Source organism: Telopea speciosissima, chromosome 9 (assembly GCF_018873765.1).
Source record: "Telopea speciosissima isolate NSW1024214 ecotype Mountain lineage chromosome 9, Tspe_v1, whole genome shotgun sequence".
Classification (NCBI taxonomy): domain Eukaryota; kingdom Viridiplantae; phylum Streptophyta; class Magnoliopsida; order Proteales; family Proteaceae; genus Telopea; species Telopea speciosissima.
The window spans coordinates 61,027,278-61,049,830 of NC_057924.1; the positions used below are offsets into that span (position 1 = coordinate 61,027,278).

A 22,553-nucleotide genomic window follows, 5' to 3' on the forward strand; every position below is an offset into this window, starting at 1 on the left:
GATCACCTGAGATTAATTGGAGTGAAACTAGCTAGCTCATGCAGAACACTGGAATCCTGGAGGTGGAGTTTTGCCACAATCAATGAGGACCTCAAGAGCAATGGGTAAGATGATATTAATGTTGAGAAGCTTGATCTTGATTGTTGTACAAAGACACACAGCAGCATCTAGGTCAACAAGTCCTTGAAGCACTGGACAACAAGTATCCTTAGTACTGGGGCCGATCCCAATATGAATTAGACCACCCAATAAATCCACACATGCCCCTAGCTTGAGTGTGTCAATGGGGCATGTTTGTTGTGCTGGTGGTGGTGGTGGTGGTGGGCATGGAGTTCCTGAGGGTGGCGGCATTGGTACCGGCGTAGGCACTGTTGGTGGAGAGGGTGGTGTTACATAGGGAGGTGGCTGTGGCACTGTTGGTGGAGATGGTGGTGTTACATATGGAGGTGGCTGAGGCACTGTTGGTGGAGATGGTGGTGTTACATAGGGAGGTGGTTGTGGCACATAAGGTGGGCTCACAACAGGAGGCTTTGGAGAATAAGGTGGTGGCTTAGGCACATAAGGTGGGCTCACAACAGGAGGCTTTGGAGCATAAGGTGGTGGCTTAGGCACATAAGGTGGGCTGACAACAGGGGGCTTTGGAGAATAAGGTGGTGGCTTAGGCACATAAGGAGGGCTGACAACTGGTGGCTTTGGAGAATAAGGTGGTGGCTTAGGCACATAAGGTGGAGGCTTTGGAGAATAAGGTGGTGGCTTAGGCACATAAGGAGGGCTGACAACTGGTGGCTTTGGAGAATAAGGTGGTGGCTTAGGCACATAAGGTGGAGGCTTTGGAGAATAAGGTGGTGGCTTAGGCACATAAGGTGGGCTGACAACTGGTGGCTTTGGAGAATAAGGTGGTGGCTTAGGCACATAAGGAGGGCTGACAACTGGTGGCTTTGGAGAATAAGGTGGTGGCTTAGGCACATAAGGTGGAGGCTTTGGAGAATAAGGTGGTGGCTTAGGCACATAAGGTGGGCTGACAACTGGTGGCTTTGGAGAATAAGGTGGTGGCTTAGGCACATAAGGAGGGCTGACAACTGGTGGCTTTGGAGAATAAGGTGGTGGCTTCAATGGAGGTTTTGGAACAGAAGGTGGTGGTTTTACAGTAGGAGGCTTATGTGGTGGCTTTACTGGAGGCTTTGGAGAATAAGGTGGTGGCTTATGATGTGGTGGCTTTACAGGAGGTTTAGGGGGTGATGGTGGCTTAGGCACATGGGGTGGGCTAACCGGAGGTTTGGGCACTGATGGTGGCTTGACCTTCGGAGGTTTGGGTGGAGGGCAAAGTTTTGGTTTAGGAGGAGGTTTAGGGTGTGGGCAGTAGGGACAAGCAAGAGATGAGAGTATAGCTCCCAAGTTCAAGAGCAAGATCAAGAGATTAGCCACTACAAACTTACCCATTATGAAGAGGAGAACCCAAATAATTAAAAAGGAGAAAAGAGTGAGAAAAATGGAGAGAAAGATGAGTTGTAATGAATGAGAGAAACCATTGTAACATATAGTCTTTTTATAGAGAAAGAAAGAAAGAAAGAAAAAAAGACAAAAGTGAGAGGGATCCATTGTAGTAAAATGGACAAGTTTGGCATGGCTCATTTGACTTGTGCCACTCTAGACTAGAGAACAGTGTTCTGAAGAGTCACATATCATGTAAATCAAAAGAAAGTGTTTTTCTCACTTTAAGTGTTTTTTAACATGTAGTGACACTATTGAGCCCGTGAGTGAGTGAGCCCATGAATATGTCCTTAGGGACATGTGACTCTCTCTAGCTCATCATCACTTTTTTTACCATTCAAAAGGACGAAACCCTAAAACAGATTCTTTCACTCTAGAGTCTAGATCCAATCTTCTATTTCTTGATTTGCGGGGACTGAGATATGATATAGTACTCCTTGTACAATATATGGACTCAATAGAGGAACTAGTTTAATTCCAATCCAATGGTTTTGAATGAGCTAGGTTGCATTTGTGGAAGTTCCCTTCCAATTGAGTAAACTTTGTGGGTTTTTTTTGTTCTTTCTTTCTAGAATTGGTGAATGGATTTCAATCACTCTTATCTGCATCTTATCATCTTGGAGGTATTGACTGTACTTACAAGTTTGAACTGGATCCCTACATTTTATATCATGATTGTCTCTTTTCATGGAGCTGGGGCACACTATAGGTTTCCTTGTCAGTTGGTATACCAGATTACTTCCTGACAAGGCTTATTCCTTTTCAATGAAAACTCTAAGGGTTGTGTCATATTTGCATATATTGATAGTAAGACTATTGTAGCATATCCATGTCCTCTTTTGAATGTTTGGTATATGCTAGCTTCTTGTGTGTTTGAATTGTTTCCTTTCCTAGTGTTGATTACTCCCACTAAACATGGTGGTATTATAATTTAAATGTTTGATGTTCTATATTTCATAGCTCAAAAAGTGGAATTTTTCTTGTTAGAATAGATTTAAGAGTGACCATCAAAGACTAATTAGGGCTTCAATGATCTCAGTGTTTGTTGTTGTTGTTTAACCTTCTACTGGCCTTCCAGGTGTTAGATTCTAACCCAAAAGCTCGAACTGTTAAATGGAAGGAAATATGAAAACATCAAGTTTCCCGTTAGGTACTTGACCTATACGTCAAAAGCTTCAGAGCTGATGAAATATGTTAAATCAAGCCATTTAACCTATCCCATATTAGGCTGTCCAATCTAACACTGATACACTAGAATGGACCCCACTAAACACATGACATTCCCAAACTTAATTAGCGTGAGATTATTCTCAATACTCCCTAACCTTTCATATGTAGCCGAAATGAGCATACATTTGGAAAGACATCCCCTAATTCCGGCTACATATGAGGAGTATTGAGAAAATTATTCCATATTAGGATCTAGCTTGGGTGTCTTCATATATTAGTTGGGCCCCTCTACCTTCTTAATTCCTCACATTCTTAACATAACTCATGTCTTTAATGGGATATTCTAATCACCTGATTGACTTTTAAGCATTTTGCCGACAAGTTTAGGTCCAAGCTAAGAAAGATATTGTTTCCATGACCAAAAACTAATAACAAGTTTAATTAGTGCTTGATTTAACTTAATTAGAGATCAGGAAATTACTCCTTATTTAGCCATTGGATTAATTAACCTCTTGTAAAGAGGGGACCAAAGAGAGTAGTCATTTTCATCCTATAGATGGAGAAATATCTAATCAGAGACATAACATGAGATACTGATGGAAACATAAGGAGGGCTAATAGCCTTATCTTTAGGGTTTGCAAATTGCAATAGGCTGGATTCAAATTAAGAAAGCTTGATAGTAACCAGTAAAATGTCTGGTTGTGTATCTCAATATTCCTTTCCTTCCTAATTTTGTAACCTAGCTTTGTTACCAAAAATACTTCAACAGTGTGATATCAGTGATACATTTGTCCAATGCATCTACACACCGACATCGACAAATGGCAGTCGCGGCACTGTCTATTGCACAACTTGGCCTGGTCATGGCCTGGTTAGGACCTGGTCCATTAACAATCCATGATCCTATCTATGCTGCCTGTGAAGACCTTTGAAGACAAGAGTCTAATCTTGTTGATTATACCTTTCTTATTCATAGAAAGCTTGGGCTTTAGATGCTTTAGGTCATTTGATCAAGTCAAGAGAAGTCATTTGAAGTGATTCTTTTCTCCACATCTTACTATTTTTTTTTGACAATAATTGAATACTCCTTATATTAGTCACCACCAATACCGATATAGATACGATATGGATGGGGTCATATCCACCCATATCAAGTGTAAATTCAGAAAAAAACTACCTTTTTACCAATACTTCCGATTTATATCGGTATCGTGTAATGGCAATATCACGATACGTATTGGTCTATATTGACCGATACAATACCAATAGTCCATATATATATATATACCTTGATCATGCCTGATAATAATGCATATTTATTCCTATGTATAGTCATAAAGGCCCTTATACTTTTTCCTCTTTTTTTTTTTTTTTTTGGGTAATGACTTTTTCCTCTTATGTATTGTATGAGTTAACCTAGCTAGCTAGGGAATTTGGATCGTCCACAGCCTGCCTGACCGTAGCAGTCATAGCAGTGCCCTAATGAGGCACGGTGCAATGACCGCCTTACCTCTGCCCAAGCGCCTTGCCGGAGCAGGGGTAAGGCAGTCATAGCGCTGCGCCTCATTAGTGCGTTGCTATGGCTGCTACGGGCAGGAGGAGTAGACGATCCTGATCCCTAGCTAGGTGACCCCAATCACTATTTTATATATTTAATAGAATTTGAAAGGGGCATCAGGACATTCAGGATCGGATTCGGCTCCTCTCCAGCGCACTTGTGCACTGGACGGTGTCCAACGCACATCGTGCGGTTGGGGGGCTTCGATCCACACCACCACATGCATCCCAATGCAGTAACGTGTGGATCGAGGCCTCCCCAACCGGACGATTGTCCCACGTGGGAGAGGAGCTCAATCCTTCAGGATCTGTGATGCTGCCTGACCTTTCTTTGGCTTGTTCCATTAATAGCAACCCTAGCCAGATGTCCACCTATTTTGGCTCTCTTTGTAGCTTTTTTTTGTTTTTGGATGAATGCTCTCTTTGTAGCTTTTTGAGTACTACAGCCTAGATTTATCCAAATATATATATATATATATATATATTACAGCCTTAGACTTCCTCTCAAATAGTTCAATTGATTTGAAAAGAAAAAAAAAAAAAAATATTTCCATCAAGTTAATGTGTGTGGGGGGGGGGGGGGGAGGAATCTACATGCCACGACGCTAATAGCAGTGCAGAAATGATATCATAAAAATTGGATCCACATGGGTCAGAATAAGAGAGAGTGTGAGAAGATACATACTAGAATTTACACTCCTCAAATTTCAGTCTCAACCGAATTAGAGAACAGGGTTCACAATCCAACCCAAAGTTTCCAAATGTTACAATATTACCATTTTAGTAAATTTTGAACTACTTTTCTCACTCTTTGAGGCTTAAAATCTACCAATAAGATGGATGTGTGATCCTCCATCACATGGATCCTCCTTGAACCATTCACATATCGCCATGTAACATTTCATGAACCACTATCACACACACACATGCACGCACGCACGCATGCACACACACACAAGAGAGAGAGAGAGAGAGAGTTGCATTCTACTTGACTTTATTACTTTGTATGTATGTAATACATTGAGATACTGCAATGCAGTTTATACATCTGATGGAAGAGAGGCAGTAGTAGGTCAAGATATACAAAAGTAGAATTTGAATCTCAATCCCTAAGCCAAAACCCTAGGCAATTGAATCCTTATGAGGTCCTCTCTAACAAAATAATTTGTTTATCATCTCTGATTACAAAATTTAAGTTTAAAGTCTCTATAAAAGATTTGTTTTTTTTTTTTTTTAAATACTGATAATTAATTCCTTTTCATGGCCTTATTTAATCTTCAAAATAAGCTGTAATTTACTTAACTGCTTCCAGAGAGATGCATAGTCAGTAGTAAATGAAATGGCACCCATCATAACCTGTTGATAATATAAAGCAATAAAGAGTTTAGTAAATTACAATATAATCCACTTCATGTGTATAAACACAATCTTTTCTTATTGCCAATGAGATCTATTAGAAAATTTTAAAACCCAAAAGAATCACTTTTTCTAAATTATGCCAAAATGACTTTACTTGCTAATTAAGGTTCTTTGTTCTGTGTTTGAAAGATGAAAGTTTGCATATCCATGTGGGCTAAGATGGAAGTGGCCCATTTAACTTACTTGGATCCATAGTGACCAGAATGGCTGTTCCTCCGAAGTCGCAAGTGCCTCCGGCGACTTTCGAACTTTGCCAGTAACTGTTGAAAGCGTAGGAAGCATGCGCATACAATGTATCAGGTTGGAAACAGGGTCCATCAGTCTGAATTGAACCACAATCAGCTCCAGTCCCACAAGCATAATCCATGGCTTCTTGAATAATCGGATCAGGAACCGTTGGCTTAGCAACGCACCACACACGTTTCACCGGGGCTGTATAAGGAGGGGGTGGCACATTTGGTAGAGGGTACACGACTGGTGGTAGAAACACTATTGTCGGACTCGGAACAAATTCTCCGGGACTTGGTACGTACTTGGGTGGGCTAGGAACAAAACCTGGGGGACTGGGCTCATATTCTGGTGGACTCGGTACCACTATTTCTGGCGGGCTAAATCCAGATTCTGGTGGAATTGGAGTCGGGTAATATTCGGATGGGCTAGGCACGGATTCTGGTGGACTCGGTACCACTATTTCTGGCGGGCTAAGCCCAGATTCCGGTGGAATTGGAGTCGGGTAACATTCGGGTGGGTTAGGTACAGTAATAGTTGGGCCTGAAGGTGGGCTTGGGTTGGGAAAAATGGGTGTGAAGCCTGAAGTGGTTGGTGGAGGTGGTTGTGCATAGACCTCAGGGGTTGGAGTACTGCTTGTAGGAGGGGGATATACACAATTAGGAGGGTTAGCTTCAGGCAATGGAATTGGGCCTAAGGACTCAAAAGGTGCCAAAGTGAAAGGTGAACTTTCACCATATGGTTGGGTATTGGTGGAATCTAAAGATGGATCTACATTTAAGTGGTTTGATAATCTTAACTTCTTTATGGATTTGATATTTGAACTTCTTTGAAGTGTGGGACCACCTTTAAACTTGAACAATTGCTTTGATCTCCTTCCATCTGCCCCAGAAGAGAACATACAATAAGAATACTCAATTTAATACTTCAGAACAAGTACCCAGTCTTCCCCATATCCATTCCAACCCAAATAAACAATGAACCAGTGAATTGAACTGGATTAATAATCTGCAGGAGTTAACTGCTTTCAATGAATCAAAAGGCTGAAGAAGAGAGAGGGGAATTTGCTTACCACAGTGAGTGAAGAGGGTAGCTGCAATAAAGAAATAGAGAAGCAGAATACAAAATTTCTTACAATCTCTTCTATGATCCATTGAATGGAAACCAATAAGTCTCAATGAAAGCTGTGATACCCAATTCAACTCAGTTGCTTCTACTCAGCCCCTCTCTTTATACAGACCCTTTAAGCAAATGTGTATTATCTCAAGAACACAAACTAACACTTGAGAGTTGTGATGAGAAATACATATAGGGAAGCTTTGTGGGCCGGAAATGCATGGAAAGAAAAAGAAAAACAAAGAGGGTCGGCTATAAAGTGGGCTTTATCTTAAATATAATTTGGCATCTCAGATGAGTCTTAATCCACACTCTCTCACCTTTTTTTCACTTTCACAAAGACACATGAGTTAAGGAAGAACCAAAAATGGGGAAAGATGTAAGGAAGTGTGTTGAGAGAGAGAGAGAGAGAGAGTTAAGAGTTTTTGTAATATTTTTGTTTGGCATATATGCTTTCTTGGCAAGGGAGAAAATCTATAAAGTGTTGTTTTCTTGGCTCTTTTGTTTTGCTTGCTTTCTACTCAAAGAGGGCTCCCCTTTCTACCTCAAATGGTTATCTTCTTGCTTCCATTATGGATCATTTCCTGTGTGATTATGCCTCTTGCTGGAACAAGCCTTGTACTCCCTTTACTTCTTTTGTTTTTTTAAGAAGTCTTCTAGAGTTCTCCTGCAAGCCAGAAGAAATCTTAAGGGTTAACAATTAAGATCTTACTAGTATTATTAAAAGAAATTAACCTTTTTGTTGTTTGAAACAAGATTGGATACCCATCATATATAAATTGTCGAAAAATTATCTCATGTGATTCCCTGTCCGGTACAGTTCCCTAGTGCCTCTAATAAGAATGAGGTGGACCTCACCCGGGCAATGTGTTTGAGCAGGGGTAATGTGGTCATTTCAGCCCCATATAAGAGGAATTGCAGGAACTGTACCGGGCAGGGAACTGTAGGAGATAAAGATCCATAAATTGTCGCAATTCCTGCCTCTGTAGACTCTCATAATCTACAGATTCTAAATGAAGTTGTATTACCTAATGAGAGTTTTTTTTTGTTGCTTACATAGGAGAAGCTATGAAATGATAAATAGCAGAAATAAATAGTTTCTTACAATTTATTTTTGGAGTTTTTTTTTTTTTTTTTGAAAAGGAATTTATTTTTGTAGTTAAAAGTAATATTTTAGGGGTAGAGTTACTGTGGGCACTCCCCATCCTTCATTTGATAAGAGGCAGAAATGGTATTAGCATTACACAAGGTCACTCTTTATATCTATCTGATAGTTGAAATGATAGCGGTCGTGCACATTACCTGTTACCTTCTTTTAATAATACTCCTTCCCTTTCTCATTTGGTAACTGTTTTTGGGAATTTTGTAACTTTCGTTTGTTTTAAATTGATTTTTATCAATTCATTAAAAAAACAAAAACGAAAAAGAAGGCTGTTTGGTCGCCTTCCTTACGCCCGACACATGGGTGGTAAAATGACCATCTCACCCCCATATTGGAAGCTTGAGTGTGCGTTCCCATTGGTCTCCGCACTGATATAGGGACCACGAAACCAAGTATTGTTCTCTCTCCAAAAAAATAAAAAAAACTGTTCTTTTACCAAACTTATCGATTGGATTGAACCGAGTTCCTCCATTTTCTAGTTTCGCTAACCTGCAGAGCTCTTGCACTCCTACCCTAGTTCATGCGATTACCTCAGATAGAGCACTCTTACCTCTCCAATTTTCCATTATTATTATATCATTTGATACATATGCATGCGGCGTGTAGAAATCTAAACCCTTAAAAGAAAGGACAGGGTCCTCATGTCACCTGTGGCCTGTGGGGAAGGAATCTCTCACGCCATACTAATGGACTCATTTGGGCGTGCCTAATGATTCATATACAGGTGGCACATGATCAGGGAGGAGAGTGAGTGTCAGAAAGTGTTAGGGAAGAGAAAGAGTATGAGAGGGTGTGTACGTTTTTTTTTTTTTTGGTTAAGAGGGGGTGTGTACTACCTGCTATGTGTACATTTTTTTTTTGGAACAGGACTTTGCTTCCCCCCCCCCCCCATCGAGCCTGTCTTATGGGGGCGGTAGGGTCTTTGGTCATTTGTACTCAATGCAAGTCGTGCATGTGCATGGCCATGCATGAAAACTATCGTCCTTTTTCCCCCACAACATCATGGGATTCCCTCGTCTCCCCTATCTCCTATTGATGAACCGGTTCCCCACACTCCTAGTGTGGTGTGGGGAACCCTCTCCATAATATTAGTTTTGGAGGTGTTCTTGAATTTAAAATTTTTCTTTCGGGTTGGGGATCGTTGCCAGGCTATGTGGCCCCTACACCAATGCGGGCCAATGAGAGTACGCATCGGAGAATCAATAGGGGTAGGATTTTTGTATTTCACAGGTCAGGGCCACCATTTCAACCCCATTCGTGTCTGGGCGAGGGATCTTTCTTCTATTTCTTAATTTGTCACTTGAGCTCCCATTTCGCTCTAGCTTTAGGCACTTGGCATGGGAATTGCATTCTCCATCTTTGTGCTTTATTTCCCACTCTCCTAAAGTTGAGGAGTTTTATTTCTATTGACATGTCAGATTCCATCAAAGACAAGAGAGTTACATGTTCCAGGAGATGAAAATCTCCACCAATTTGGTGGAGAGTTGCATTCCTTCAATCATTTGAGTTGGATGTGGAGATAAACCCTAGAATTCCCAGGACGTTTATCCATTTATTTTTTTGGTCATCTCCAATCGAGGGCGGCCAGGAGGTGTTGGGAGAGGGGAGGGGAAGGGGGGAAATAGGATGTACACATCCGATGGGAGAGGGGGGGGGGAGAGTTGAACATGCGACATCTTCCTGGACTTAGGCTAGCGTTCTACTGCACTGGCAGACACCACCACGCCAAGAGGCACTTCCCCTGTTTATCCATATTAATTGATTAAACATAAAATTGGACCAATCTTGGCAGTTCAGACTGTCAATATCCAAAGAGAGCATTAAAAGAATCTTTATGGCACCAACCATAAGTTTATTAGTTTCTCCAACTTCAGCAATTAACAGAAGTTCAGTAATGGTTATGATGAATGTACCACTCTCATAAAATAAACATTTAAAAAACATCTTACAGCATATGTTTCACCACATAACTGCTTACATTACAACTGTATGAATCCCCTACAGCAACACTGACAGTCAAGCATTTCTTCTCCGTAGCTGGAAGTGTTGATGAAGCAATTCCTTCTTGTGTGATAGGTACCAATACATAGAATACAGATTTTGTTTCAAAGAAATCATAGTTGCTAGAACCTGCACTAGTTGCTACATAGATAACCATCCAGGTCATTAACCAGAATCAACAATGGCTCTCAGGTTTTGGAAGATATAATTTCCTTTTTCAATGAAACAAAGTGAGGATATTCTGAACAATTAATCTTTTTACATCTTTCTGGAAGGTAAATAGTAATTAGTGATACTAGAACCTCGTTTAACAGGATTAGCTCGCTTAGGAGGGCGAAGCCAGCCTCGGACTTCTTCCTGGATTTCTGGGGGCAACTCATCAATCACAGAGGGATCAATCTCATCAACTTTGTAAGTCCACATCTCCCTTCTTTGTAGGTTGTGATCCAAACTAGGTTGGCTGACCCTGTTTTCTTCCTCAGGAGATCTTTTTAATGGCCGACCTGGATTGTGCTCTGTACAATATTCAATTCCTGAATGAAATTACAACTGCTAATCCAACAGAGAAAGGAAGCCCAGGAAGAAAAGAGAAATGCCACTATGATATTACCTGACGGTGGAACAGGAAGAGCTTCTTGGGCTATCTCAGCACCCTCATATTTTGATGAAGAGCAAGAAGGTTTGGAGCCCTGTAAGTATCCTAAAATTGAACATCCTCCCTACCAAAAGAGTTAGCAGAAAAGCTATGAGAAATCTACTTTATAAACATCATCAGAGGTTTCACTATGATTGGATTTACACATAATAATTCGTGAAGAAATGATTCGTGTTTCAACCAAAGCAGTTGAGGTGATGTTTAGCAATGAAAATAGTTTAAAGGTAGATACTAGTTTATAGAGCTTACATGCTTATATCATCTGGATGGGAATTATAGCACCTAAAAACATCTAAGGAGAAAATGCATAGATAAACAACAACAGAAACCTAGTTTACAAGTATTTATGAAACAAAAGAGACAAGTTATTATTTGCTAGATTAGTTTTGCTCACATACCATTCGTTCATAGACAGTTGATATAATTGAACAATGGTAAATGATGTTGCATTCTCCTCCAAAGTTGCAGTACATAATGAAGAATTATCTTAACATGATAAAGCTTGTAATAATAGCCAAATAGACATGATAAGAATGAAGGCTGGTGTATAATAAACAGAGCATGATGAATTAACGTCACACCAGACAGCAATATAACTAATCACAAAGCATGTCATTTTTAATCAACCTTATAGTTAGAACTTTTCCTTTTCTGATCATCTCGATTCAAAGTAGAGCTTCCACAGTTGATCTGGGTTTCTTCCGCTGAAGACCTTTTCTGTGGCCCTGCTTGATTAAGTTCTGAACAGCTTAAACTTCCTGAACAAAACCAAACCTTGATAACTCAGGAAGGGAACAGAAATTGGTGAGGAAAAAAAAAAGGAGGGCAAGGAGAAAGGAAAAAAGAAAGACTGAAAGAAAGAAACACAGGGAATTAATAGAGATTTTAGAAACGTATAACTAAAGAATACCTGAGGGGGACAATGGTACAGAATCTGGGATGATCTCACTGAAATTCTGCTCTGATGAAGACGAAGATGGTTCACAACTGTGAAAGAACCTCAATATTGAAGCTGTTCCCTACCAATTATTTGGCAAGAACATTGTATGACAACCCTCAAATTTAATTACTACTAAAATCAAGCAACAAAAATCTTAAGACAATAAAAAAGGGCGTACCCAGTGCACGAGGCCTGGGGAGGGTCATAATGTACGCAGCCTTACCCCCGCTTCGAGGAGAGAGGCTGTTTCCAGAGACTCGAACCTGTAACCACTTGGTCACAATGGAGCAACCTTACCGTTGCACCAAGGTCCACCCTCTAAAAATCTTAAGACAGTGCTTAACCAAAATAAACAAATCCCATTCTCAAATGTTGAAGTTAATTTAAAAAAAAAAAAAACACCAATATCTTAAGAAGAAAGTGCTCCATGACCTGTAAATATATGTATACATATTTATTCTCCCCCTGCCCAGATGAAATTGTTTAATGGTTGAACTGAAAATGTCGAAATTTAGTGAAATGTGTTTATTCCCTAGAAGGCAAAGGCAAAATCCATAGAATTGATTATTTTACCAGATTGGTTGAAATCAACAAAATGTTTCACTAAGATCTGGGTCGTTTCACCCATTTTCATCAAAAGGACAGAAATGAAACTATTAATATGTTTTTTGTCCACCATATTTGATAGATTTTGATGAAAAAGTGGACTTTGAACAGAAGGCCCAAACTTCAAAATTTAAACAAAAATCTGCTATGGCCAAATATTTTTGTGAAAAATAACTCATTAAAAAAATAAAAGGGGAAAAAACTTTGAGAAATCTCATTTCCATTAGATATAACCAATCTACATCATTAAGGGAAGGTTTAGAAGAATTTGAAAAGATTGACTTTTAAGGGTTTTTACTCAACATTAGGAAAGACAAATCCCTTCTTGTTCTTCCACTCAAAAGAAATACAGACAGCACATCGATAGTCTCCATATTATTATATGTAAAATCATAATGTAAGATGCATCTATGTTAACATTTGCAATTTTTCTTAAATTTTCATAGGGCTTAATAAATTATCGACAAAGAATAATTACGAATTAATTTGTATAAATTTAAGCTTCGAATAGTATTGTTTAGATCTGCTTATGTTATGTTGATATATATTTGTATGCATCTGAACATGACATCTACCTATGTTCCCTCTCCTTCAATATGTTAGTGAACCATACATCTAAATTTGTGCATAGAAATGAATTTTTTGTGCAGTATTTATGTATTTGTCACTTGTTTATGAAAGAAGAAAATAGTTAATCAACAAAATTGGAAGGGATTTCATATACATATTCTCAATATAATCATGCAACTTAAATAATAAACGCCAATGACAATATTATGCAGTATTTATAAGGTAAAATCTATGGAAATATTTTTAACATTTTCCATTTCCCCTCATTTATAGTCAGTATGCATTTCATTATGTTGCTTTTGCCATTTTTATATTTTTTATAAAACTAGGAAAAATTTCTTCTGGGAAAAGAGAAGCGTTTACTAGTCGCTACCAGATCTTAGATTAGGTGAACAGAAAACATTTATCTTTCCTCAAGATATTGACGTCATATAATATATTATGGTATTCAGACCAATTTTTTAATATTATTAACAAACCAATATGATACGCTATCAAAGGGCTGGTTCTTCTTAAGCCGGATGATGGCTTCCTAATCAGATGTGGTAAAAGGGATGCAATATGCAGATCATTCCAACAGCTACAGGAACTCCACAACCATTTCAAGGAATGGCTTGTCTTTTTTTCCTTTATTTTGAAATATTGAGCATCCATAATTTGGCTTAAACATTTATTCTCAATTTATGGATCTATCTTTTCTCCCAAACTTCTACAAATGTCCAACCTCCCCACCCCCCTCAAAAATAAAAAAAATAAACAAATAAATAAATAAACCTTTGATGTGCTCTATTCCATCTCAAAAAATTGTTGCATTTAATAAACAAAGAGCAAGTATACAGATGCTGACAAAGATGAATCTGATAAACGCTATCTGTTCCCCAATTGCCAAAACCAAATGTACCTTCACTTGCTTTTTCTTTTTTATTGTTTAATTTTCTATGACCAACTCCAAAATTTCTCTGATTCTGGATTCCCTCCAAAGGATTTCACAGGAAATCACCTTAACGCACTAGGATTTTATTGTTGAACTTTAAAGCTTTTCCCTAGTCCACAAACACCAAAGGGGGATTTTTTTTCCTCCTCTACTTTCAATATTATTGGGAGGGGGGGGGGGGAAGTATTACCGTTGGTTGCTGACTTCACTATATAAAGCCAAACAGTTATATTTTTACTTTCTTCTGAGAATGTTGTTCATCTACTCCGCATCTTTCACAATTCATATACTGTTCGTGAGTTTTGTCCTCCAAGAGTCTGTGAAACTTTGACAGTCCTCTTGTATATCATGTATCTAACACGACTAGTAGTTTCTAGCCCTCAAGACCTTGTTGAAGAGCTAGTCAATTAGGAGAATCCTATCAAACAAGCATACTACTATTTGTCCTTTTCAGCAGTGTCCACATGTGCCAGAGTATGCCACATGTATAGACACTGCTTGACAATGCACTTTTATTTTTATATTTTTCTTAATATGAGAGAGAGAGAGAGAACAGAAGAAAACTAATTTTCTATAGGGAGAGGAATAGGTATGCTAATGGTATACCGTATACTAGCACCCTATGTGTCTATCTTTCTCTTCCACCCTTTGAAATGACTCCCTTACCCCTCAAAGGGAGGAAGAGAGAGATAGATACATAGGGTGCTAGCATACTGTATACCACTAGCATACTCAGCCTTGTCCCTTTTATATATTAGCATGAATTAGAATGAAGAGTAAACACAAATAACAGTCTCACATAGGTAATTGAATACAGAAAAAACGAAAAAGAATTTTATGTGGACAGACATTAAAAAAGGAACAGAGAAGAAAGATATACTCTCAAAGTTATGAGAGCATGTACTTTTTTTAACATTCGACCAGAAAGCATGACCTAGAACTCTGCTTTTCAGCTCTACTTGGGCAAAGTACACTCATTACAAATAAGCCCATCAATAAATGACGCGATACTTTAATGCGACAAATGAGAATTAGCAGATAAAGGGTGGAATAGAGGAAAAAATATATAAAATGGTAAGTAGCTAGGAACTTACAGGTGGTGCAGCTAATATTTTGCTTGCAGATACAGAAAGAGCTGTTACACCCCATCCGCTGTTTGGATTTCCTTGGGTTTCACCTCTGTGTGAACCCAAAAAATCACATAGTGCAGAGTTGAATAGCTTAAGGGCATCTTCTTGGATTTTTGCAGTGCCATACCTTAAAGGGCATGATTTGGAAGGAAATTTCCTCTGCGAATCTGAGTCATTGGACTGCAGGTTAATATATAGTTAGCATGAACATAGAATGCAAGCCAGAAGTTCATGAAAGAGAGATATCCAATATAGATACCTTGTATGCCCGAGCATGCAAGGTAAGAGTGTGTGCAACCCGCTTGTTTTGATCCAAGTCAGATTGAAGCCGTTCGCTTAGTTCTTCACAAAGATCATTTAGCCAGCGTTGAACCTGAATGAAGAGCATATAGACTAGGTGGTTGAATGAACACCATGACTAACGTCAACTTCTCAACACAATTCAAACGTACATTATTTCTCAAATGAACTAAATGAAAAAAAAGAATCGAACAAATTGGTCATCAATTCTACCAAAAGTTTTTAGATAAAGAATTTACATAGAGGACAGAATGCTAAGTCCAAAATGTGGATTTTACAGCCCTGACCTCTTTTTTCTTTTCCATTTTTTTTTTCTGTGACATGCACATTGAAAATTAGGAACTTTTTTCGCTTCTCCCTGACGCTGTACAAAAGAACAGACAAAGTGGCAAACCATACTGTACAGCCAAGTACTCTGTACAAAAGACCATTGGGCAAGGCTACAGCCAAACATATTTTCTGCTTCTCCCTGCCGCTAGATAGACAAGACCACCCTATGCAAAAGCTCACTATTGCCATAATGGATTGTTGATTCCATTCCATCCAAATGGACCAAAGGGCAACTGCAGGGTAAGTTTCCAAATTCTCCTTCCTTTAGAACAAAATGCAATAGTGCGTCAATCAATTAAGGATTATTATAAACACACCCAAGAGTTGTAAAGTACCTAGCAAGACCAAAAGAACAACTTATCATTCAGCTGGAAGGTCATAAATGATGATCACCACTTGGAAAGTCCCTCAAGATTTAAACTCCTTTGATTCCTACCCCATCACATGATATATGAGCCAATAACAGCAATGATTCTTGGCCAACTCCTAGATTTATCATCAAAGATCTGTCTATTTCTTTCCTTCCACAAACCCCACATAATACTGAAGGAAATAAATTTCCATAAAACCAATACTATTAAATTCAAATCTAATCTAGGCCAATGATCTAGCCCAAAGGTCAGCCGACAGAGATTCAGTTCAATTCCAATTTAAAAGGCCTCGTTAGATTGGGGGTTAATGCTTAGTCGTTTCAAATTAAAGTAAGTGTAATCAAGTGCCCCAGTTAAGGGTTTTTTATGGTTTAAATAAGCCATATTAGTTTACATTACTTTGCCTTAAACAGTGAGTTTTCTCTCGTGAGGTGTGCTCACATAGTCACATGTTATCCTGCTCTCTCACCCCTTCATATCCCTTTTTTCTTTTCTCCTTAACAAGATTTCTTCTCTATTTTTTATCTCTTCATCTTCCTTTCATCTCTTCCACTAGTTTTATTATTATTTTTAAGTATATCTTCTTCTTCCCATCACCTTCCACGTTTTGTCTTTTATGGTCCAACACTTGTGTCTTCTCTCTCTTCTGCAGATCTGTTTTTTCTTGTTACTTCTTTGTTTCTTCTGTTTCAGATCTGAGCTTTAGGAGTTTAAGAGCAACAAGACCAGCAACAGAAGCTCAATCCATAACTACTGTAACTGTCAACCCAAGCCATTATTGGTTTCTAGTTTATAGCCCGGCCAGCAGCCAAATAATCTCTTCTTCTTATACTTTTATGCAGGTCATCTCATTGCTTCATCTCTCTTAGTTGCAGGTACTGACTTTACATAGAGTTGAAACAACAAACAGGATCTGAGCACATTTAGTCGGAACAGGCTTAGTTGAATTGAGTTTCATTTGTCACTAGTTAATTATACTAGTTCTGATTACCAGTTGCTTATTGAACCTGTTCTTCACTATAATATGTTTGACTTAGTCCTTGTTCAAACACAATTCTGTTATCCTTGTTGAGTGGGATTTCAGACTCCCTTTAACATTGCAATCCTACATTCCTAATTGCACTAGGACTCTTCTATACTTCCGTTATTTCAACTGGGGGACTTTCAAATCTTTCCCTAGTATCACCAGAACACCTAGTCAGTCTTCTAGTGTGACTAGGGCTGAGGGCTCTAATTTAATAATCATAATATGGGATCTACACCAGCCAATCAGTAAAGAATATCTTTAATAGAGAAGCATCTCATTACAACAGCAAACTTTCTCACAAAATACTTCCAAGTTATAGAAGCAAACTTACAATGTCAGAATAAATAATTTGAACACCCAAGCCTCCACATTTTTTTTCAACCTATATACCCATTTCTGGATCACAAGGTGAAATTTTAATATAATTTCTTAATCCTTTCACCATGGACTCCAGTACTTTCACATGAAAATTAGGTAATATTGGAGTGAAAATTGGGGTTAGTTTCTCAGTACTGATCTTTTAGCTGGTGGGATCACTTTCTTCTTTTTCAACAAGAACAGGCCAACTGATTTCTTCTTGCTATTGCATTCTTGTTGTCAGAAGTTTTTCTGCTCCTATTAGCATATCTATTTCTCGCTGCTCCATGTCAAGGACCCTTTTTACTCCCAGATTGATAATGCACTTTTTTTTTCTTCAGATTTCCGAGCACTCTTTATGGTTGCAGCCTACTATTTCTCGCTGCTCCATGTCAAGGACCCTTTCACTCCCAGATTTATAGAGTAAAGTATTTATTTTCTTCAGATTTCTGAGCATTCTTTACAGTTGCAGCCTACTCTCCCCCCCCCCCCCCTACTGTGTACACACTGAAAGTTAGATGGACTTATAAATTAAAATGTCATAAGAGCTGCCCATCTATTAGGAAAGAGCATGCTTACAGAAGTAATTTTCCTCAAAGCCTGTGGACCAGGAAAATTCTTCCCACAACCGTGACTCTTGGGAAGAATACGACCCTCAACTTCATCCCCGCTGATGCCTCTGGCAATATTCCATAACCAAGTCCTGAAGAGGAAATCAAAAGTATCAGTCAAACATGTGATTGCAGGAAACTGCAAATATATTGTGGATGTTTCATTCCTTTGGGTCACTAGTTTTACTGGTTATTAAAGATCATAAATTTTAATCTATTGAACTTAAATATCAAATCCTCATAAAGGCCTTATGAAAATTAATGGTTATAATCTTCCAAATCCACTTAAATACAGTCATAGCGAAATGAAGGAAATAAATTCAAGACCCTGTATTTATGCCATATCGCTCTTGTAACTTTTCCACTGGAAATTGCAATAGATCACCGACAGTGTTCACACCAAGGTCACTTTGTAAGGAGTTCCCAAGTTTTCCTCCAAGTTGTTTCCTGCAAATCCATTTGACTTTGAAGTATAAGAAACAATACGTGCATCATAGAAGGACACTTGAGATCAGTTTCATCCACTGAAAGAGGAAAAAGGATATTGGTGTGTTTCACTAAGCAAAGAAAAAAGGAAAAACAAAAAGAGGTACTTTGTAAAATCTTACATTTTCTTTATAGGCAAGGAAGCTAGCAATCCTTCCACGGATGAGAAGGGAACAACAGTTTGTTGTGCAGGTTTATTCATGCCACTTGCTAGTTTCGCCAGCATCTGTAAATCACAATATCCATATGCTGATGAGTTCAACACAGCTATCAAGTTAATGCCCTCTTTTCCCCTTCTAATCCACAATATTAGTGTTCTGGGAGGAAATGAACAGAAATTGAATCATCATTGGTACCTTGTTGTGAGCAATGCCTGCAGAACATGTAAACTGGGTTTCCTTCAAAACTTGCATACGAAGATCTGCCACAATAATGGCTCCACAAGCTAACAACTTATCCCGATGTTCAGCACTGCTCCTACAGAACCACTCTCTTACATTTTCAACTTCTTTTCTTTCATCCTGAACACCAAACCAACTGTATAATACTTCGTGTAGTGAAAGCACAATGAGGATATCATAACATATATAGCACAAAATCCAGGATTTCAAGTTGAAATTCTCATGAAGAGAATTTAAATCTTGTGGGTATTCCTAGGGTATTATTATAGAGTATAGAGTACTAAAACGCATTGGTGAAGACTAAGAGAGAGAGAGAGAGAGAGAGAGAGATCTGTGATAATTTATAATTGTCTCTTACCTCATCAGGGCCCAAAACATGTGATTTAAGAACCTCATCATCTACTGCTTCCAACATTTCTGGAGGATTTTCTGATAGCATTGTTTTGGCTGCATCAGTAAGGTCAAGATACACTTCATCAATTGATGCACGTTCACACCTTCCCTTCCTAGCAAGAATGGATACTACCTGCAGTTTAAATCACTATGCACCATAAACAACATGTTGAACATGAACAGCCAAATCAGACAAGTTTAAAGCTACAAAAGCATGTCATTTAGGCTCCACAAACCTCAGAACCTGCATTGCGGTATAAGTTCAAGTCAGCTTTACCACGTGCAACTGGGACCTGAACCAGATGAATTTGTGGGCAAACTTCCTTGGCCTCATCTCCTCGCATTGAACTGAAAATAATGTACACATATAACGATCCTATACCAGTCCTTACAGATTCCAGCTATTAAAAAAATCCAGGTACCCGAAAATTTTGACAAAATTCAACTGACCGCTTCACTCCATATTTGCGAGCTTCATAGCTGACAGCAATGAGACCCCCTCCTTTCCAGGAGTTGTATTGTACCACAGCAGTTGGCAAGCCCCTTAACTCTGGTTGTTTTCTTTGTTCAACTACAAAAAAGAAGCACAAAACCTGCCGGTTTAATAATGCTTATTGGGAGGTTACAAAAAATACCACATGAGATGCAGAAAATGTAAGAAAAAAAATTTTCTAGAAAAATGATAGTTTTCTTTATGTTATATGGCTGATAATCTGTCAGACCCTACTAAAAATTTCCTCATCTAACAACATCTCCTCACATTCCAGTTCTCTAAATAAATTTCCATTTGCCCCGTGAAATAAAAGTAAAGAATCTTATGGAGAATGAAACTAATGCATGAATAGATTAATGGTACCAGCAATAATTTCTTCAGTGTTTAAAGCCACCATTGAGTGTGAACCATAACACAAAATTCAAATTATGGATCAGACTAGTAGTCTTGTTCTGTTGACTTCTCTATGGGTCATTGACTTCATTAGATTTAAGAGGGTTCAAATTACCTAACTCTGGCTAGAAATTATATATGCAAAGCTGAAAAACCATGCCCATAGTTAGCTGCTATTGGAGTACTGTAAATCTTTCAAATGTTATAATCTAGACATACAATTCAGCAAGGATGGGGAGAGGAACATCAAATATGGTTAAGGATCCTTAAGTTTTAAAATATAATGAACAATGATTATATCATTCTATAAGACTGGTATTGACCTGACAATTTTATCATTTTAAACGCACTACAACGCTGAAGACAATTGAAAATTAGGCATGCTTATTGCTAATACGGTAGGTCAGGTCAGACATACAAGTATCACTTGAATTCAAGCTTAAAATGACTGAATTTAAAGTTCAACTAAAAGAAAAACAAAGGGGGAAAATATAGGATAGATGTATGATGAGGTAAAATATAGGCTTTTGGAGGGGTATTTGTGACACTTAAGATATTCATTGAAGAATATTTTAGTCATTTGGCAAGATTTGATATGAGAAGGGGCTAAGAGTTATTTTCCTATTATCTACGGTCTGTAGAATAAAAAGTATTATCACCATATAACAATGATCTAAAAATAATAAACCCATTTATTAATCATGCTAAATGACCATCTTGTTTTGATAGCCATGATGCATTTTAAGGACTGGTCTCACACTCAAGATCCTTGGGATGCATCTAAGCAGTGGTAGAGTCTGCAATCTGGCATATAGGCTGTCAATCTTCAATTTGCTTCCTCCCCTTGTGAGTTAAGGGCATTTGTAGAGCCTCAAGTAGGTCAAGAAAAGGGGGGGGGGGGGGGGGAATGGATTGGTAGCATGTTTGTTAACAACCGATAATGTTGGAATGACAAGGCATGCCCTTGTGCAAATCCAATTGCAGGGTTGATAATCAAATGAAGTTATTGGTATGCCAGGATAGGTTTCCAATCTCTGAAATTTTTCTAGGTGAAAAGGCAATAAAAAATAAATAATGTGCACATTTTTTTTGGGGGGGGGGGGGTGTTGTTAAGAATGTTTGGTTTCATCTTTAACGGATATATCAGACAAGATGCGGTCTAAAATGATCGGACCACTTAAATAAATCATTTAGTCTTTTGTGCTTACTCACTGATAATCAGAAACAGAGTCGAGGGCTAAAAATGTAAACGGGTATGCTTATAGGCAACAAGTCTTCTACATAAATAAGCGAGTTCACATGAAGAGAGGAAAAGACCGATAATTGGTGAAACCAACTGTTTCAAATTGAGAAACCTATATTAGATATCCACAATGCCGTATGCTGCTTATAAAGAAAGCCAATGAGATCTTAAATTGGAACGCACGAATCACAACAATTTTCTTTTTCAGGGTAATGTCCGGCACTGCCAATCTGCCACCAATAGCCTTAACTAAGATGACATAGTAATCAACTGCCCCCAAATCATTCAACTCAAATTCACAGACAAAATGTACAAAATTTAACATTCTTATCAGTACTAGTGCTTCATTTTTTGTAAATTTGTGTGTCAAGGGAGTGAGGGAGTGAGGAGAAATGGGAACTTATTCCAACCCCCACCCCCCATATCGACATGAAAAGGCGAGTGCGAGTGAGAAGAAGAGTGTCTACTATACGGCACAATTTGAATCAGGAACTCTTCTCTGACGTATTAGGAAGCCAAAATTCTTGCTTTTCTTCAGACACGATATTGATTCTCAGAGAATAAAAGAATCAGACACTATATAACACAATGTCAGTGAGAAAATCAAATGGAGATCAAAGTCTTACAGTTGCTAGAATGTATAGTAAGAACTCTCATCGTTCTTTGTTAAAAGGGTCAAGTTTTCGAAAAACCCACCGAAAGCAGTGTGGTAAAAAGGGAAATCAACAACCAATTTATGATATCAAATAGAGAAAATCTAATGGGCTAGTGAAAATTTGTCTCAAATGCGTCTCAAATCAACTATAAAAGCACTTCCCCCACCCCCATGGGGTAGAAGCAATCCATGTCGATAGAAAGACGGGAGAGAAGGAAGATGACCTTGAACGTAGAAGCAATCCATGTCGACATGAGCGATGACTCGAGCATCAGAGAGCTCTGGTCGAGCAACAGGCATCCTTGAGATTCTCCCTCCTCTTTCTCTTCTCTGCTTCTTCCCTTTCTCCCTCTTTCCCTCCCAAGAACGCTGTTAGTTGTTATTATGCGCGGGAATGACTGGAGAAACCTTTTGTACCATTCTTGCCTCTTTACCTTGCCGTGCCTCGCCTCACAATTTTCACACGTGTTAGCCTACAAGGGATAGACATCTGTGCCACGTCATTTTTCTATG

At 38.6% G+C, this 22,553-nt stretch overlaps 4 protein-coding genes and 1 long non-coding RNA gene across 12 annotated transcripts in view; 2 read left to right on the plus strand and 3 right to left on the minus strand.

The window, feature by feature from the left end:
* On the minus strand, positions 1-1,440 carry LOC122639896 (36.4 kDa proline-rich protein-like). Its single transcript, XM_043832928.1, has 5 exons — positions 1,223-1,440; positions 1,151-1,171; positions 709-1,024; positions 649-675; positions 1-513 (listed from the first exon to the last, which is right to left on the minus strand). Exons 1-5 carry the CDS (start codon positions 1,438-1,440, stop codon positions 37-39), a joined length of 1,059 nt encoding a protein of 352 aa, XP_043688863.1. The 3' UTR covers positions 1-36.
* On the plus strand, positions 1,356-17,959 carry LOC122639898. The gene is made up of 3 exons (XR_006329593.1): positions 1,356-1,508; positions 8,965-8,969; positions 17,947-17,959. It is a non-coding gene; the product is annotated as an uncharacterized LOC122639898 (long non-coding RNA).
* On the minus strand, positions 5,455-7,144 carry LOC122639897 (leucine-rich repeat extensin-like protein 2). 2 transcript variants are annotated; one of them, XM_043832930.1, is made up of 4 exons: positions 6,939-7,143; positions 6,194-6,748; positions 5,822-6,127; positions 5,455-5,575 (listed from the first exon to the last, which is right to left on the minus strand). In XM_043832930.1, exons 1-4 carry the CDS (start codon positions 7,018-7,020, stop codon positions 5,544-5,546), a joined length of 975 nt encoding a protein of 324 aa, XP_043688865.1. In that variant the 5' UTR covers positions 7,021-7,143; the 3' UTR covers positions 5,455-5,543. The 2 variants fall into 2 exon arrangements, with proteins under 2 accessions (XP_043688865.1, XP_043688864.1); XM_043832929.1 differs by having other exon boundaries at positions 5,822-6,748; positions 6,939-7,144.
* Positions 10,043-22,450, minus strand: LOC122639895 (DNA polymerase eta). Of its 7 annotated transcripts, XM_043832924.1 has the most exons (15): positions 22,265-22,450; positions 19,707-19,827; positions 19,493-19,604; positions 19,222-19,389; positions 18,819-18,983; positions 18,585-18,688; positions 18,304-18,423; positions 17,945-18,068; positions 15,240-15,353; positions 15,108-15,160; positions 14,945-15,029; positions 11,711-11,819; positions 11,428-11,558; positions 10,756-10,864; positions 10,043-10,678 (listed from the first exon to the last, which is right to left on the minus strand). In XM_043832924.1, the coding sequence occupies exons 1-15, from the start codon at positions 22,338-22,340 to the stop codon at positions 10,404-10,406; spliced, it is 1,866 nt and encodes a 621-aa protein (XP_043688859.1). In that variant the 5' UTR covers positions 22,341-22,450; the 3' UTR covers positions 10,043-10,403. The 7 variants fall into 7 exon arrangements, with proteins under 7 accessions (XP_043688859.1, XP_043688857.1, XP_043688856.1 ...); XM_043832922.1 differs by having other exon boundaries at positions 10,043-10,648; positions 14,945-15,160; XM_043832921.1 differs by having other exon boundaries at positions 10,043-10,660; positions 14,945-15,160.
* LOC122639221 (transcription factor MYB1-like) overlaps positions 19,173-22,553 on the plus strand; it is a 26,128-nt gene continuing 22,747 nt past the window's right edge. Inside the window, exon 1 of the mRNA XM_043832043.1 lies at positions 19,173-19,203. The gene's annotated coding sequence lies outside the window, so the exon portion shown is untranslated. The remainder of the gene's footprint in view (positions 19,204-22,553) is intronic.

What these genes read in the sequence shown, in the direction of transcription:
- LOC122639896 (XM_043832928.1), bottom strand. Translation starts at nt 1,440, where the DNA reads ATGGGTAAGTTTGTAGTGGCTAATCTCTTGATCTTGCTCTTGAACTTG. An exon ending in CCATCACCCCCTAAACCTCC is followed by an intron (nt 1,172 to 1,222) that starts TGTAAAGCCACC and finishes AAAGCCTCCAGT; the next exon opens with AAAGCCACCACATAAGCCTC. An exon ending in ATGTGCCTAAGCCACCACCT is followed by an intron (nt 514 to 648) that starts TATTCTCCAAAG and finishes CCTGTTGTGAGC; the next exon opens with CCACCTTATGTGCCACAACC.
- LOC122639897 (XM_043832929.1), bottom strand. Translation starts at nt 7,020, where the DNA reads ATGGATCATAGAAGAGATTGTAAGAAATTTTGTATTCTGCTTCTCTAT. An exon ending in TACCCTCTTCACTCACTGTG is followed by an intron (nt 6,749 to 6,938) that starts GTAAGCAAATTC and finishes CTTCTGGGGCAG; the next exon opens with ATGGAAGGAGATCAAAGCAA. An exon ending in TCTGGTCACTATGGATCCAA is followed by an intron (nt 5,576 to 5,821) that starts GTAAGTTAAATG and finishes TATTATCAACAG; the next exon opens with GTTATGATGGGTGCCATTTC.
- LOC122639895 (XM_043832920.1), bottom strand. Translation starts at nt 22,340, where the DNA reads ATGCCTGTTGCTCGACCAGAGCTCTCTGATGCTCGAGTCATCGCTCAT. An exon ending in GGATTGCTTCTACGTTCAAG is followed by an intron (nt 19,828 to 22,264) that starts GTCATCTTCCTT and finishes TCTTTTTTGTAG; the next exon opens with TTGAACAAAGAAAACAACCA. An exon ending in AAATATTAGCTGCACCACCT is followed by an intron (nt 11,820 to 14,944) that starts GTAAGTTCCTAG and finishes AATAATTGGTAG; the next exon opens with GGAACAGCTTCAATATTGAG.